Source organism: Oncorhynchus keta, chromosome 14 (assembly GCF_023373465.1).
Source record: "Oncorhynchus keta strain PuntledgeMale-10-30-2019 chromosome 14, Oket_V2, whole genome shotgun sequence".
Classification (NCBI taxonomy): Eukaryota; Metazoa; Chordata; class Actinopteri; order Salmoniformes; family Salmonidae; genus Oncorhynchus; species Oncorhynchus keta.
This window is the reverse complement of record NC_068434.1, coordinates 49,614,658-49,628,262: the sequence shown is the minus strand read 5'-3', so window position 1 is coordinate 49,628,262 and position 13,605 is coordinate 49,614,658. Positions and strand designations below refer to the sequence as shown.

At 41.0% G+C, this 13,605-nt stretch overlaps 1 protein-coding gene across 1 annotated transcript; it reads left to right on the top strand.

The window, feature by feature from the left end:
• The first annotated feature begins 1,113 nt into the window (after nt 1-1,113).
• Nucleotides 1,114-13,276, top strand: utp15 (UTP15 small subunit processome component). The gene is made up of 13 exons (XM_035763211.2): nt 1,114-1,503; nt 1,882-2,021; nt 2,184-2,276; nt 2,568-2,752; nt 3,025-3,203; nt 3,748-3,873; nt 6,665-6,800; nt 7,026-7,110; nt 7,246-7,401; nt 9,720-9,821; nt 9,915-10,048; nt 10,306-10,364; nt 11,352-13,276. The coding sequence occupies exons 2-13, from the start codon at nt 1,932-1,934 to the stop codon at nt 11,591-11,593; spliced, it is 1,587 nt and encodes a 528-aa protein (XP_035619104.1). The 5' UTR covers nt 1,114-1,503; nt 1,882-1,931; the 3' UTR covers nt 11,594-13,276.
• The last annotated feature ends 329 nt before the right edge of the window (nt 13,277-13,605 follow it).

Sequence of the window (13,605 nt, the reverse complement as noted above, 5' to 3'; positions counted from 1 at the left end):
CCACTGCGACCTGTACGCTCTCGTTGGCTGGCCCTCGCTTCATACTGGCCGCCTCTCCTTCCAGTTCTCTGCTGCCAATGACTGGAACGAACTACAAAAATCTCTGAAATTGGAAACACTTATCTCCCTCACTAGCTTTAAGCACCAGCTGTCAGAGCAGCTCACAGATTACTGCACCTGTACATAGCCCGTCTATAATTTAGCCCACACAACTACCTCTCCCCCTACTGTATTTATTTATTTTGCACTCCATTATTTATATCTCTACCTTGCACATTCTTCCACTGCAATTCTACCATTCCAGTGTTTTACTTGCTGTATTGTATTTACTTCACAACCATGGCCTTTTTTTTTGCCTTTACCTCCCTTATCTCACCTCATTTGCTCACATTGTATATAGACTTATTTTTCTACTGTATTATTGACTGTATGTTTGTTTTACACCATGTGTTGTTGTATGTGTCGAACTGCTTTGCTTTATCTTGGCCAGGTCGCAATTGTAAATGAGAACGTGTTCTCAACTTGCCTACCTGGTTAAATAAAGATGAAATTAAAAAAACAAATAATTGTAAATAAGAATTTGTTGTTAACTGACTTGCCTAGCCAAATAAAGGTTAACATTTTTACTTTTTTTGTTGGTAGAGTATTTAATTGTCTTAAAATATAGTTAAATTTAAATACGTTTTATTTAAATAAGGTGTGGATGGTTTGACTGCTTTTTGTGAGGAACTGACGCACTTTGACATGAAGTTTGACAAGGAGATGAGAGAACAAATTTAAGCCAATGAATGAATCAACTGAATCACATTTTGAATTAGTTATTCAATGAGTCGTCGAGTTAAATAAGCGTATGAACTGATTGGAATTGACCAGAATGTATCAATTTGATATACACGGTGGACAGCTACCCAGGCAGGAGATGGCTGTTTGGCCAATGAAACAGTAAACAATAACGTTTTTTTTAACGGAAGTGGAGATCTTAAACACGGCTGCATCACAGAGTTTCTAAACGCAGATTCGCAACATCGCAAGACTTCCGGGAACGCTTGTGAAACAGACCAAGCAGACCAGGCCGGGTTTGAGAAGTCAGAGATAAATGAAAAGTAGTAGTTTAACACGTTACTACTTCAACCGCGTGAAAGTGACAAACTGACAAGTTATCATTTTCGTCAAAAACAACTTGATATCGAAATAGTCCCTTTATGTTGACTGCTTGCACATGCGCAGTTTGACCGATAGACCCAACGACGTGCTTATGTGCGTCAGCCTAGCTAGCCAACGTCGCCATGACATCACCTACATGTGTGATCAGGGATTTTTATTGGAGAAGCAGTTTCTGCCTCTCTTTACTGTTACTGTCTTTGACTGGAGCCTGTGGGCACAGAACAACGTGATAACTTTTTAAACATGAATGCATTTTGGTTTATCTAACGCAAACCTATTTCTGAATTGAATCCATTGGATTACGATCTACTGAGTTTAGTCAAGGAATACCACCCAAAGGTGAGAAACCTTGTTTGAAAAAGTATTTGTTCAATCTTGTTGGCGTGCGGACCGCTATTGGACCACGTTGTGTATGCTAGTTAGCTAGCCATTTTTAATGCTATACTCCTGTTTTTCCATTTCAATAAAGTGATCGAAGAAAAAGGTTACTTCCATACGTTAAGTATGTGTAGACGCTAGTGGGTAGCTAACTTAAGCATAATCAACTCCAAGCTGTCTGATGTTGCAGACTTAAAATGTTAATACTTGGTAGCTAGCTAGTTAGCTAGCACATGCTGCGCTGCATACAACAACGCTGTAGGTAGTGATTCTGCCTGCTCAGTTTTAGATTTGGTTTATTTGAGTGTCCATATTTTATGTATTCCTCACATAAATTAGGTGGGCGGAAACTATACGAAGATTAAGAGGAGCCTTATCAACATACAGAAATGGCTTCATTCAAATCTACAAAAATCCCAATATATCCCAAACTTGGAGAGAAAGTTACTCCGGACACATTATATTGGAAAAACTACAAGGTAAGCCTGTCACACTGTCGATGTGTTGTTGGTGGCAGCATGAGCATACTAGCTATCATGTTTCCATATTGCAGTAACAAGACAATAATAGCCTACTGATGAAGTTGACTTGTCTTTTGATTGTGTTCTCTCAACTCTTCTCTGTTGTTGAATGTTTTTCAGGCCCCAGTCCAGATAAAGGAATTTGGAGCAGTCACAAGCATTGACTTCTCCTCCCTGGCACCACACAACTATGCAGTGACTGCTTCTACACGGGTAGGCTGGTCTCACTGCCATTCACATACACGTTAGTAGACTCTAGGAAAACAATGGAGGTTAATTTAGTTCTGAACTATATCCTCTCATTAAATCCATGATGACAATGGCATATAAAGTGATTCCTTCTGTGATCCATCGACTGAACTACAAATTATGATCTAAACAATTATGACCATATCCTCTACGAGCCATCTTAAACAATCATAGTCTTGATAGTGTTGGTTGCCATCTACACAAGCTGAAAGTGTGTGTGTCCCTCACTCATTCTAAACCCGCTGCCTGTTTCAGATCCACATCTACGGACCGTTTTCTACGGAGCCAGTCAAGACATTTACTCGCTTCAAGGACACGGCGTACAGCGGAAAGTTCCGGTCAGATGGTCAGCTCTTGGTGGCAGGATGCGAGGACTCCGTGGTGCGGCTATTTGATGTCAGCGGCAAGGTGGCGCTCAGGGTGTTCAAAGGGCACACAAAGTAGGTCCTCAATTCAACGTCACCGGGTTCCCAATGTCTGGTGGGAAAATGTCCCCCAATCCTTCCCTATCAGTGGGCAAAAATAAAATTGCTAAGCTCAGCAGCAGGCCCGTTGAGTGATGATTCCTTGAGTGATCCATCAACTGAACTAAAACTGATGATTTCAACTGCCTCTGACAAGTGTCTTGTGTGGATGTTTTGGACCCCATTTTTTTATTCCTTATTCTGGTGTTCTTTACTACAATTAACTGAACTGTTTCTCTCTGCTCAAGGGGGGTGCATGTAACAGATTTCACCTCAGACTGTTATCACATCCTGACGGGCTCAGACGACTACACTTGTCGCCTGTGGGACATCCCCAATTCCACTGAACTGACCTCATACAAGGAACACACAGACTATGTCCGCTGTGGCATCACCAGCAAACTCAACAGAGATATCTTCATAACCGGTGAAATGAAACACAGTTACTGATACAAAGACATGTTTTCAGAAATCATCATTTCACACAACTGCCTCTACCAGCCATTGTAAAGGGATAGTTTGGGATTTTGGCAATGAAGCCCTTTATCTACATTCCCACAGCCGGATGAACTCGTGGATACCATTTTTATGTCTCCACGTTCAGTTTTAATGAAGTTGCCAAATAGCATTAGCGCAATTGCTAACTAGCGTTGGTGTAATGACTGGAAGTCTATGGGAAGAGCTAGCATGCTAACTGTTTCTTTAGTCTTCCGGTCATTGCGCTAATGCAAGTTAGCATTGACTTGTGAAGCCACCTCTTAGTTCCTTTTATACTGGATGCAGAGACATTAAAAGGATATCCACAAGTTCTTTTGACTCTGAAGTAGTAGGTAAAGGGCTTCATTGCCAAAATCCAGAATTATCCCTTTAAACACCCATACATTCTTGATAGTGTTGGTTTGCTATCTACACACATGCTGAAAGTGTGTTGTTTGTGTGTCTGTGTATTGTCTCTGTCCCCCTACCCTCAGGCTCCTATGACCACACACTAAGGGTGTTTGATGCCAGAGTGGAAAAGAGTGTGATGACCATGGACCACAGCCAGCCCGTGGAGAGCGTTCTGCTCTACCCCTCTGAAGGACTACTGGTTTCAGCAGGTAAGCTGTAACCGCATAGCTGCATAATCATAATATTGTACTGTGATTTTGAGTTCCATAACCATTTGTGGTCCTCAAGATGAAGACCAGACACCACACTGGTATTGTTGTCCCAATAATAGCCGCCTTACCTGATCTTCTTTACCAACCTGGTCTCGGAGCATTTCGTATGATTTTGTATGTAAATCCGAGACACTCCATTTAGTATGGTATGTTAGGTTTCGTAGGATATGTATTAATTTGTGCATGTCAATAACTCAGACACGTTATGAATTACAATTCATATTATATTACAAATTTGCAACGCATACAATTTGTTACAATTTTTGCAACTATTTTAAGCAGTAAATGATTAGCTAAAATGCTAGTTGTTTGTACATTCAAAATGTACAATAAAAATCAAATTTGCCCATGTACACACAATGACAAAGTGAAAACTATTAAACAAATAAAAAATGTTTTATTCAGAATGATCTCATTTACAAAAGTCAATACTTTGTAGTATTTGATTTTATTAAGGAAATCTCCATTCTCTTCCTGGGGTCCAGCACCATTAAGACAGGTATATACAGTTTTAAAAATTACACATTACTTTTCACAACACTTCACCCAATACATTGCATCAGTTACCTGATGTGGGTTCCATGTAACCATGGCTCTATGTAGTATTGTGCACCTCCCATAGTCTGTTCTTGAGATTGTGAAGAGACCTCTGGTGGCATGTGTTGTGGGGTGTGCATGGATGTCCGAACTGTGTGCTAGTAGTTAAACAGACACCTCGGTACATTCAGCATGTTAACACTTCTTAGAAAAACAAGTAGTGATGAAGTCAATCTCTCGTCCACTTTGAGCCATGAGAGATGTATTAATGTTAGCTCTCCGTGTACATGTAAGGACCAGCCCTGCTGTCCTGTTCTGAGCCAATTGTCATTTTCTGAGGTCCCTCTGTGGCACCTAAACACACAACTGAACAGTAGTCCAGGTTTGACAAAACTAGGGCCCGCAGGACTCTAGTTGTTGATAATGCTGTTTAGAATTCAGAACAGCACTTTATTATGGACTGACTTCTCCCCATCCTAGCTCCTGTTGTATCAATATGTAAGATAATTTTTACTCCTGAACTTATTTAGCCTTGCCATAACAAAGGGGTTGAATGTTTATTGACTTGAGACATTTCAGCTTTTCATTTTAAATGAATTTCTAAAATATATTTTTTAAACATAATTCCACTTTGACATTATGGGGTTTTGTGTGTAGGCCAGTGAGAGAACATCTCAATTTCAACAAAGGATAAATTGTTCAATAAGGATGCGCTTGTCAATATTAAGCCATATCCCCCTTACAGGATAATATAATTAACCTCATACTTGTGCTGCTTATCATGACTTTACTTTTTTAAACCCCAGCCTTACTTATGATTCAGTACTACACAAATAGGTTTAATTTATTTTCTAGTTAAGTAAATGATAACACAGGATAAACATGCACACTTAATACATTAAAAGCAGGTCCCTAGCGGACTGACGCAATATGGTGGCTTGTTTACAAAAAAGACATGGAGAGGGACAGAGAGAGGGACAGGGACCATAGTACTTCGGTACATTTATAAACTACTTTGCACACGAACCGCTGCCCGTTTGGAGTAAGAAATCATGAATGTATACGTGTGAATGCCTTGGTTCGCCGTGTATCTCGTGTCGGAACCAAGCCTTCTTGGAAAGGGGTTTGGTTGGACCTTTCTCAACGCTTGTAATGCTCTTATTGTCCAAAAGGGGTCCCCACCTATCTTCTACTGTTGTCCTCCTCTGCCGTCGTTGACTTTGTTGTGTAGTCCTGAACAGAACTACGGAGTTTATTCTACTTTCCATTCGTTCCTGAAGCTGCCTCTTTGAAGATAGGCTAGCCAGCCATGTCGATGGTTCCCATTGGGGGATGAGAGTAGCATTCTAGGGTGATTTGAGAAGAGTAGTAGAATGGTCCCACTTAAGTTTACTTTTCTAGATACTTTACATAGGACAGGTAATCAGCTGTACCAGTGATTGTCCGGGGGGTGACTATAGTCTCTACCTCGTGTTGAGATTTTAGAGTTCGAACCATTTTGGACGTGAGCTGTACACGCCTCTCTGGTCTGATATGTTAATTCTTAACCCACCGTTTTATACAGTTCATTCAAAAGGGGCGGTTCGTGAGGCTGACACGCTCTTTGACTACTCGTACAAAGTCATAGAAACAATTTCCTCTTATTGTATCTAAGATCACATCCCTCTCTTTAACAAAAAAAACACTTCATATTTCATACACAACGTAGAAGATGGACACGACACAGTGTGTATACTTTTCAAGTTACAGTATTTCCTTTATAACATGTTTAATGACATCAGAAAATAACAACCCATGTGACATTGGTGGGTTTTTTTTAGGTCACCTCTGCCCATTCCCCACTTTCTTTGTTAGAAATATTGTTCCAGTATTCACTTTAGAATATGTTAGAGTTTTGGTGTGGAAATGTCTGTTGAGACAAAGGCACATTCCTGTGTGAACATTGGAGAGGAATGTTCTCTCCTTGATTTACAACAGGGTGTGATCTGTCAACCCCTCCACCAGCTCCCTTCTCCCCCTTTAGGGGGTGAGAGGGGGTCTCGCTGAAGTTATTTATTGCCAAGCTTATCTGACCAATTCAGATACTCACTGGACAGTCATGACACCCTCCATTATTTGTTGTGCTCGTCACATCTGTGCTGATGGAGGAAAGACCATTTAGACCAAGTTGTTGTCTCCCCTTCCCCCACAGGAGGGCGGTATGTGAAGGTGTGGGACCTGCTGAAGGGAGGTCAGCCTCTGGTGTCACTGAAGAACCACCACAAGACCGTCACCTGTCTCAGTCTCAGCAGCAACGGACAGAGACTGCTCTCTGCCTCCCTCGACAGGTGTGTGTGAGCAGCTCTAGACAGGTTTGTGTGTGTATTGCAGCAGGCATGTCGAGTGAAGGTTCCTTGAGTGATCCATCGACTGAACTACAAATGAGCTCTTCAACTCTGAAAGAGCCTCTGACAAACATATTTATTAACGAGATTATCGTAAAAATTATTGGATGTTTTGATGGATCTCTTGATTAGATGAATATGCATTTTTGTTTGTTTTTTACCCTGCAGGCATGTGAAAATCTACAACACAACCAACTACAAGGTGGTTCATAACTTTGACTACGCCGCCTCCATTCTCAGTCTGGCCCTGGCTGTAAGTTTACAAGTAATCCCGAACTGAGACTGAGCAATACACTATTATGATTATGTTTGATTTATGGATTGTGTATGAAGGCTTTTCAGATATTAATAAAGTCACAAGGCTAATGGTTTCTGTCTGTATGTTTAGCCTGATGACGAATCCATTGTCGTTGGGATGACCAATGGCGTCCTGAGCATTAAACATAGGAAGAGCCCTGAGGAGAAACGGGAAATGGCTGGAAAACGGAGAATGCAGCCAGTGTACCGCATCTTTGTCAAAGGAAGAAACTACGTCCCAAAAAAGGCAAGTGCCTATTCCCCCAACTGTTTTATTCTACTACAAAGAACAATTCTCACTACAGGGGTTTTTAACCCGGTTTCTGGAAAGCTGCAGTGTATAGAGCTGTGTTCGAATACTCATACTAACCACACTGACTGTACTATTTGTGCCGTGAATTGAGTATATAGTATGCTTATTGGTCATAGTATGATATAGTTAGTATGTCAAAAGTTCCCGGATGTCGTATTAAATTCGTCAAAATATGAAGTATACATGCAGAGGACACTATTTCCGTACTCTAGGGCCCATAATGCAAATCTTCTGGAAATGGGCAGAGAATATGCTGCCGAAGTCCATGAGAGCGCATACAAATGCGAATACGAATTGCTTTAACTTAAAAAATAGCTACAAATATTCATACCATTGAAAAACAACCCTGTGGCTTTTTCCAAATACTCCAGTATATGGTGTTTAGCCCAAGCCTAATGGTCAGTATACATAATGTGACCCTACTAATGATAGATGGTAGCCTTGAAGTCGTTCAGTGCTGGGATCATAAATGCTATGAACAACAGGCCTGTTGAGGGATACCTTGACTGATCTGTCTACTGATGATCCCAACCACAACCCCTGACAAATATATTAGTCAACAAGATCATGTTTAATGGCAGGTATTTTCAATTAAGGATATAGTTTCATTTTCCAAGGACTTATTTTCAGTTTACCATTTGAATTCAGATAACTCTCCGTAGAACGGCCTGATTAATTCAGTAGTGGTTTTTATATTTAATTTTAAAAAAATTGAAACCACATTTCCATTCACAGTTTATATGCGAGGAAAGTAAACAAAAAATCACGACAGCTGTGATGGAAACAGGACGTTTTGGTACAGATAATGTTTGTTCAACATAGGGGGATCTTTCTGTGTCTTTAAAAATGTATTCACTCAACAAGCACTTTACACACAAATGACAGATGAGAGAAATTGATGATAAATTATTGTGGGGGGGTGGGGCTTGTCTTGTTAGACTTCAGTGCATCTTTTGACATTATCAATCATAGTCTGCTGCTGGAAAAACGGATGTGTTATGGCTTTACACCCCCTGCTATAATGTGGAACAAGAGTTACTTGTCTACCAGGTGTTCTTTTAATGGAAGCATCTCAAACATAATCCAGGTAGAAGCAGGAATTCCCCAGGGTAGCTGTTTAGGCCCCTTGCTTTTTTCAATCGTTGGCTTTGAGTAAGGCCAGTGTGTCTATGTATGCGAATGACTCAACACTATACACGTCAGCTACTACAGCGACTGAAATGACTGCGACACTTAACAAAGAGCTGCAGTTAGTTTCAGAATGGGTAGCAAAGGAATAAGTTAATCCTAAATATTTCCAAAACTAAAAGCATTGTATTTGGGGCAAATCATTCACTAAACCTCAACTACTCTCGTAATGAATAATGTGGAAATTGAGCAAGTTGAGGTAACTAAACCGCTGACTGGCTCGAAGTCGGCGTTCCAAATACTACTTTTTGCCAACACGGGCTCATTTTTGGAGAGGTATATTTGCAGGTGTGTAGTGCGTGCAGATCTCAAAATTGGTGTTCATTTGCATTCCAAGTGGCATTAAAAGGTCTTAGGTCTTAAATCCAACTTCATGGAACCTGCAGATAGCCTGTGTGCAAGTATTGATATAGTATCCATCCTATTGACGTAAACTTTGAGTCATAAGTAGGAGGACCACATATGGTGTGTGGTCCTATCACTACGACTCGGGAAAGCATACAGTTTATTAGCCTACATAGAGATAAAATAACTTATGAACTTCACAGGGTGATCTTGTTGCTGCTTTCCAATAACTATTGGCTAATTCTGGTGACATGATCTACGCTTGCTGTTTGACAAATGTTCTTTCTCTTTTTCATAATGTTCTCATCATATAGACTAGCTTACCCGCACAGCCTACCCACACTATCTGCAAGCTGTTGGCTAGTGCGCACATGCCTTGATCAGAGTAGGCACACTTGCTAAATAACGCAACAGTTTTTGTGACAAATCTATCAGTGGAATTGAAAACGCGATGGATTAATGTGCACTGTCCCTGTAAAAATAAACTCAACATTTATATTTTTATTCGGTACATAAGAACTTAAGCGCAAAAGTATATTGTCTGCACTACATCATCACTCACTGATTTTTACCTGCAACAATTCCCCTTGGTGGAAACACCACCGGTGGGAAAATGCACATTTTCTTTATGCAGTTTTTAGAATATTCACCTGAAAATCTGTCATCAATTGAATGGATACCTAGCTAATGACCTGAAATCGAACCTCTTCCCTCCTTAGGATGACTTTCTTGTCAGCAAACCAGTGAAGAGCCATCTGGCCAAATACGACAAACAGCTGAAGAAATTCAACATCTCCAAGGCCTTGGATACCGCCCTGGAGGTACAATTACTTTCCTGATGATCTCAGCAACTCAGACAAATATCTTGTACAATCTTGATAGTTTTTTAAGTGTGTGTGTGTGTGTGCTTGCAGTCGTGGCGGAGGAACAGAAAGCCTGAGATCACGGTGGCGGTGATGAAGGAGTTGGATCGCCGAGGAACTTTGAAGAACGCTCTGGCCGGACGAGACGAGCAGAACCTCTCTCAACTCCTCCATTTCCTGATTGTGTAACACTCACTCAAATACCCAATTCCAAATCAGCGCCTACCTACTCCCTAGTGTTTGTTTTTTACAATGTGTAATTGTTTTATTGGTATTTTCTCTTTGAGATAAAGTGACGGGTAGACAGGTAAGAGGGATACAGATTTGCAGGCACAGGCCAGAGGGGGCAATGTGTGGTCAGGAGTCTGCAGCACAACCACTACACCAGACTGCGGCACACCTGCTCATGTGTCTTGACATCGTTTTATCTTCTCCTTCACAGGAATGTAGTTGATCCCAGGTTTACACCTGTCCTCGTCACTGCCACTGAGATGATTCTTGGTGAGTTTGTGAAACAAATCTTAATTGATTTATTCTGAATATGTATACAGACATGCCAACCTGCACAGAATTTGGTACCATGTACACAGTTTGAGGTCAAGGCGTCATAACAACAAAGGTAGTTAGCTGCAGCGTTTAGTCAACTAAGCAAGGACACTTTTTTTTTTGCCTGCACATGCTTTGAAATGTTAGTAGGTGAGCGCATTGACGAGCAAGGAAATGTGCGGTGTTGCAGTAGTTTAGTGCGCGTCCCTACGTGAATGGAAACGGACATCTCAGATGTTCCTCTAATACTGTCCTTCACAGAAAGACCGTTGTTTCATATTCCAAATTGCCTACAGTAAGCTAAACTACTACATTGCATCAAGTAATTGAATTATTCTGAATTTTCTCCCCAAACAAAATTAAGCCAGTTTACATTTTCACTTGACTCACAGCGATTGAATAAAATAATCATTACCCCTAAATTGAACCTAAAAAATGTCCTTGAGACCCTCAATTTAATTTAGGATCAAACCAGAAGTCTGTGTTAGCTACATTATTTGATATAATTTAAGACTAGGTTTGAAGAAATGACAGGTTTTTCAAACAGACAAAAAGCTCCAACTTCCTGGGAGGGGGGAGTCGACTGACTTTCCCCCACCCAACTTTATTCCTACATCAGCACCACCTTGTCAGAAAGTCCTAGTGAGAGCCCTGATTTGTACATTTTAAATGTATTTCTAGTTAGCTACTGAAGAGCAGCCAATTACCAAGTATCCATAACAGTCTGTAACCTACCATTCCGAATGAGACAGTCATCTGCCAAATCATTATTAGGCAAAAATGTTTGCATTTGCCTATGATTTGAGCAGTGTGGGTGTCGCATGCATGCCGTTGTGGGGTCTGCGGGGCCAGGGGTACTGCTACCGCACTGAAGTTGTACTATAAAAAATTCTTCAAGTTTGTTAGGTGTGTGTGTTATTCTCCTGCCCTCGGTTTCCTCAGACATCTACCAGGCAGTGGTGGGTCAGTCTTCAGTAGTGGACAGGCAGCTTGTACGTCTCCAGGAGCTAGTGGAGAGAGAGGTTGACTACCAGCAGGACCTCCTGGAAGTTCTGGGGATGTTGGATACTCTATTCGCCGCATCCCTCCCCAGGAAAGAGGTGCCTTGCCCAGGCAGCAGCCGGCCTAACGGCTTGGCAGAGGGGAGTTTGGGGGCTCCGGGACCACAGCTCCAGGCCGCCTGAGGCCCCTACAAAAAGAGTATTCCACCAGGGTACCAGAGTGCCTGGGCTGCCCCCGTCACGACTGGTTCCGGAAGTGCTTCTCGGTCTTTGACGGAACGTCGTCAGACTTCGAGAACCCATGACTACATCCTGCTATCTGAATTTAAACCACCAACCAAAAAATGGATTTGCGCAACCAAGCTGAGCCTTGTTCATGCTGTGCTCCCTGGTTTTAACAGAAAGGGTATTTTAACTGGCTCCAGAGAGAGGACAAAATGGGTTTGACTCTTCAGAGACAGTGTTTTGTAAATGTACACATCTGTATGTATACTTAAATCTCTGTATCAGACTGGACACAAAGCGACAATTCATTTTTTTGGAACGCCATCAAATTGTCTTTCACAGCTAATGTTTTCCTTAAACAGTGTGCGTGTATTCAGTTTCTCTCGCCCTATCTGTTCATGTTTGGTTTGAATTTTTATAGAATTTGCTTACATTTCCAATGTGCCGTAAAAAAGAAAAGAAAGCTGAAGTAAACTATCAATGTTGAAAACAAGGCGCCCTGGATCCTCTTTGATCACACTCTCACATGCGCACCACACACAGTATACTGTCCCAATTGTCATTCTCTCCATCCTCCCAAAGTGTGCACTTGTTCACCAAAGATGGTGAATCAACGAAGATGTCTTACTCAGGCGGTTTACCATTGAAGAAAATGCTCACAGTTATGTACTGCTTTAAAGGGTTATTAATTTTGTAAATGTTCTAATTTCGTTAGCTCCTTGGTCATGTGACCTGACTTCAAAACAAGGTTCAGAATGTCCAATGACTACCCTTGTATATTGCACACTCTTTAGTTTATCCACGATATTACATTTAATTTTTCAAACTTTATAATTTAAATTCAACTGTCAAAACACAATTTCAGCCTTTGCCCAACCCCTTGAAATTTAAATAAACAAGCATTCAGGTGGGTAGTAGGGTGTGGGAGTAGGGTGTGGGGAATTGCTCATAAATATTACTTTTGGGTTTGGGTAAACATTGTCCCAGATCCCAACACTTTCACATTAAAGTATACTTAACAGTAGTCCACTGGCACGCTCTGATGGTAAAATTATGTGAATCTCAACCTGTCATGCCAAGTGGTGTCCCTTTGCCAATACGTGCCCCACCCCCTCCACGACACATTAGGTTTCAATCCTATTGAAGCACTATTAAGGTGTTGTTCAGGGTGAATTTATATTTGTGTTTCTGACACATGTTTTTTGGGGGGGGGGGTCATGATTTTAGTTTTTAGGAAATTTACTGCCAGGGCCCAATTATGGCAATATTGCTCCAGAATATTAATGTTCTGTTGAAGACCTTCTTTGGTTGGTGATAGAAGTACCAAGTCATCAGCATATAGCAGGTATTTCACCTCTGTGTCAAATAGTGTGAGTCCTGGGGCTGGAGATTGGTCCAACATGTCTGCTAATTCATTGATATAACTGTTGAAAAGATTTGGACTCAAATTGCAGCCTTGTCTCACACCTCGACATTGTGAAAATAATTATGTTCTTTGGTTTTTGATTTTTATTGCACATTTGTTTTCTGTACATACATTTTATTAAGTCATATACCTTACCACCAAGCCCATTTTGTGGAATAGCCCTTTGTGCTAAATCGAATCAAATGATTTTTTTAAGTAAAAAAAGCAAGCAAAGATTTTGCCCTCTTTTTTTTTGGTGGACGTGTTTATTAATTAGTGTGTGTACGGTGTATATATGGTCAGTAGTGCGATGGTTAGGGAGAAAGCCAATTTGACATTTACTTATTACTTTTTTTCTTGAAGAAAGGTTTGAATTCTTGAATTCAAAATGCTACAGAAAATCTTTCCCAAGTTACTGTTTACGCAAATTCCCCTGTAATTATTGGGGTCTGATTTGTCTCCACTTTTGTGGATAGGGGAGATGAGCCCCTGGTTCCAGACATCAGGGAAGCAGCCAGAAGTTAAAACCATGTTGAACAATTTAAGCACAGCATTTTGCAACTCA

Bases quoted from the DNA above. Each gene is read 5' to 3' on its own strand.
- utp15 (XM_035763211.2), top strand. From the start codon at position 1,932: ATGGCTTCATTCAAATCTACAAAAATCCCAATATATCCCAAACTTGGA. The intron at 9,822-9,914 runs GTACAATTACTT...GTGTGCTTGCAG, and splicing joins CCTTGGATACCGCCCTGGAG to TCGTGGCGGAGGAACAGAAA. The intron at 10,365-11,351 runs GTGAGTTTGTGA...CGGTTTCCTCAG, and splicing joins TGCCACTGAGATGATTCTTG to ACATCTACCAGGCAGTGGTG.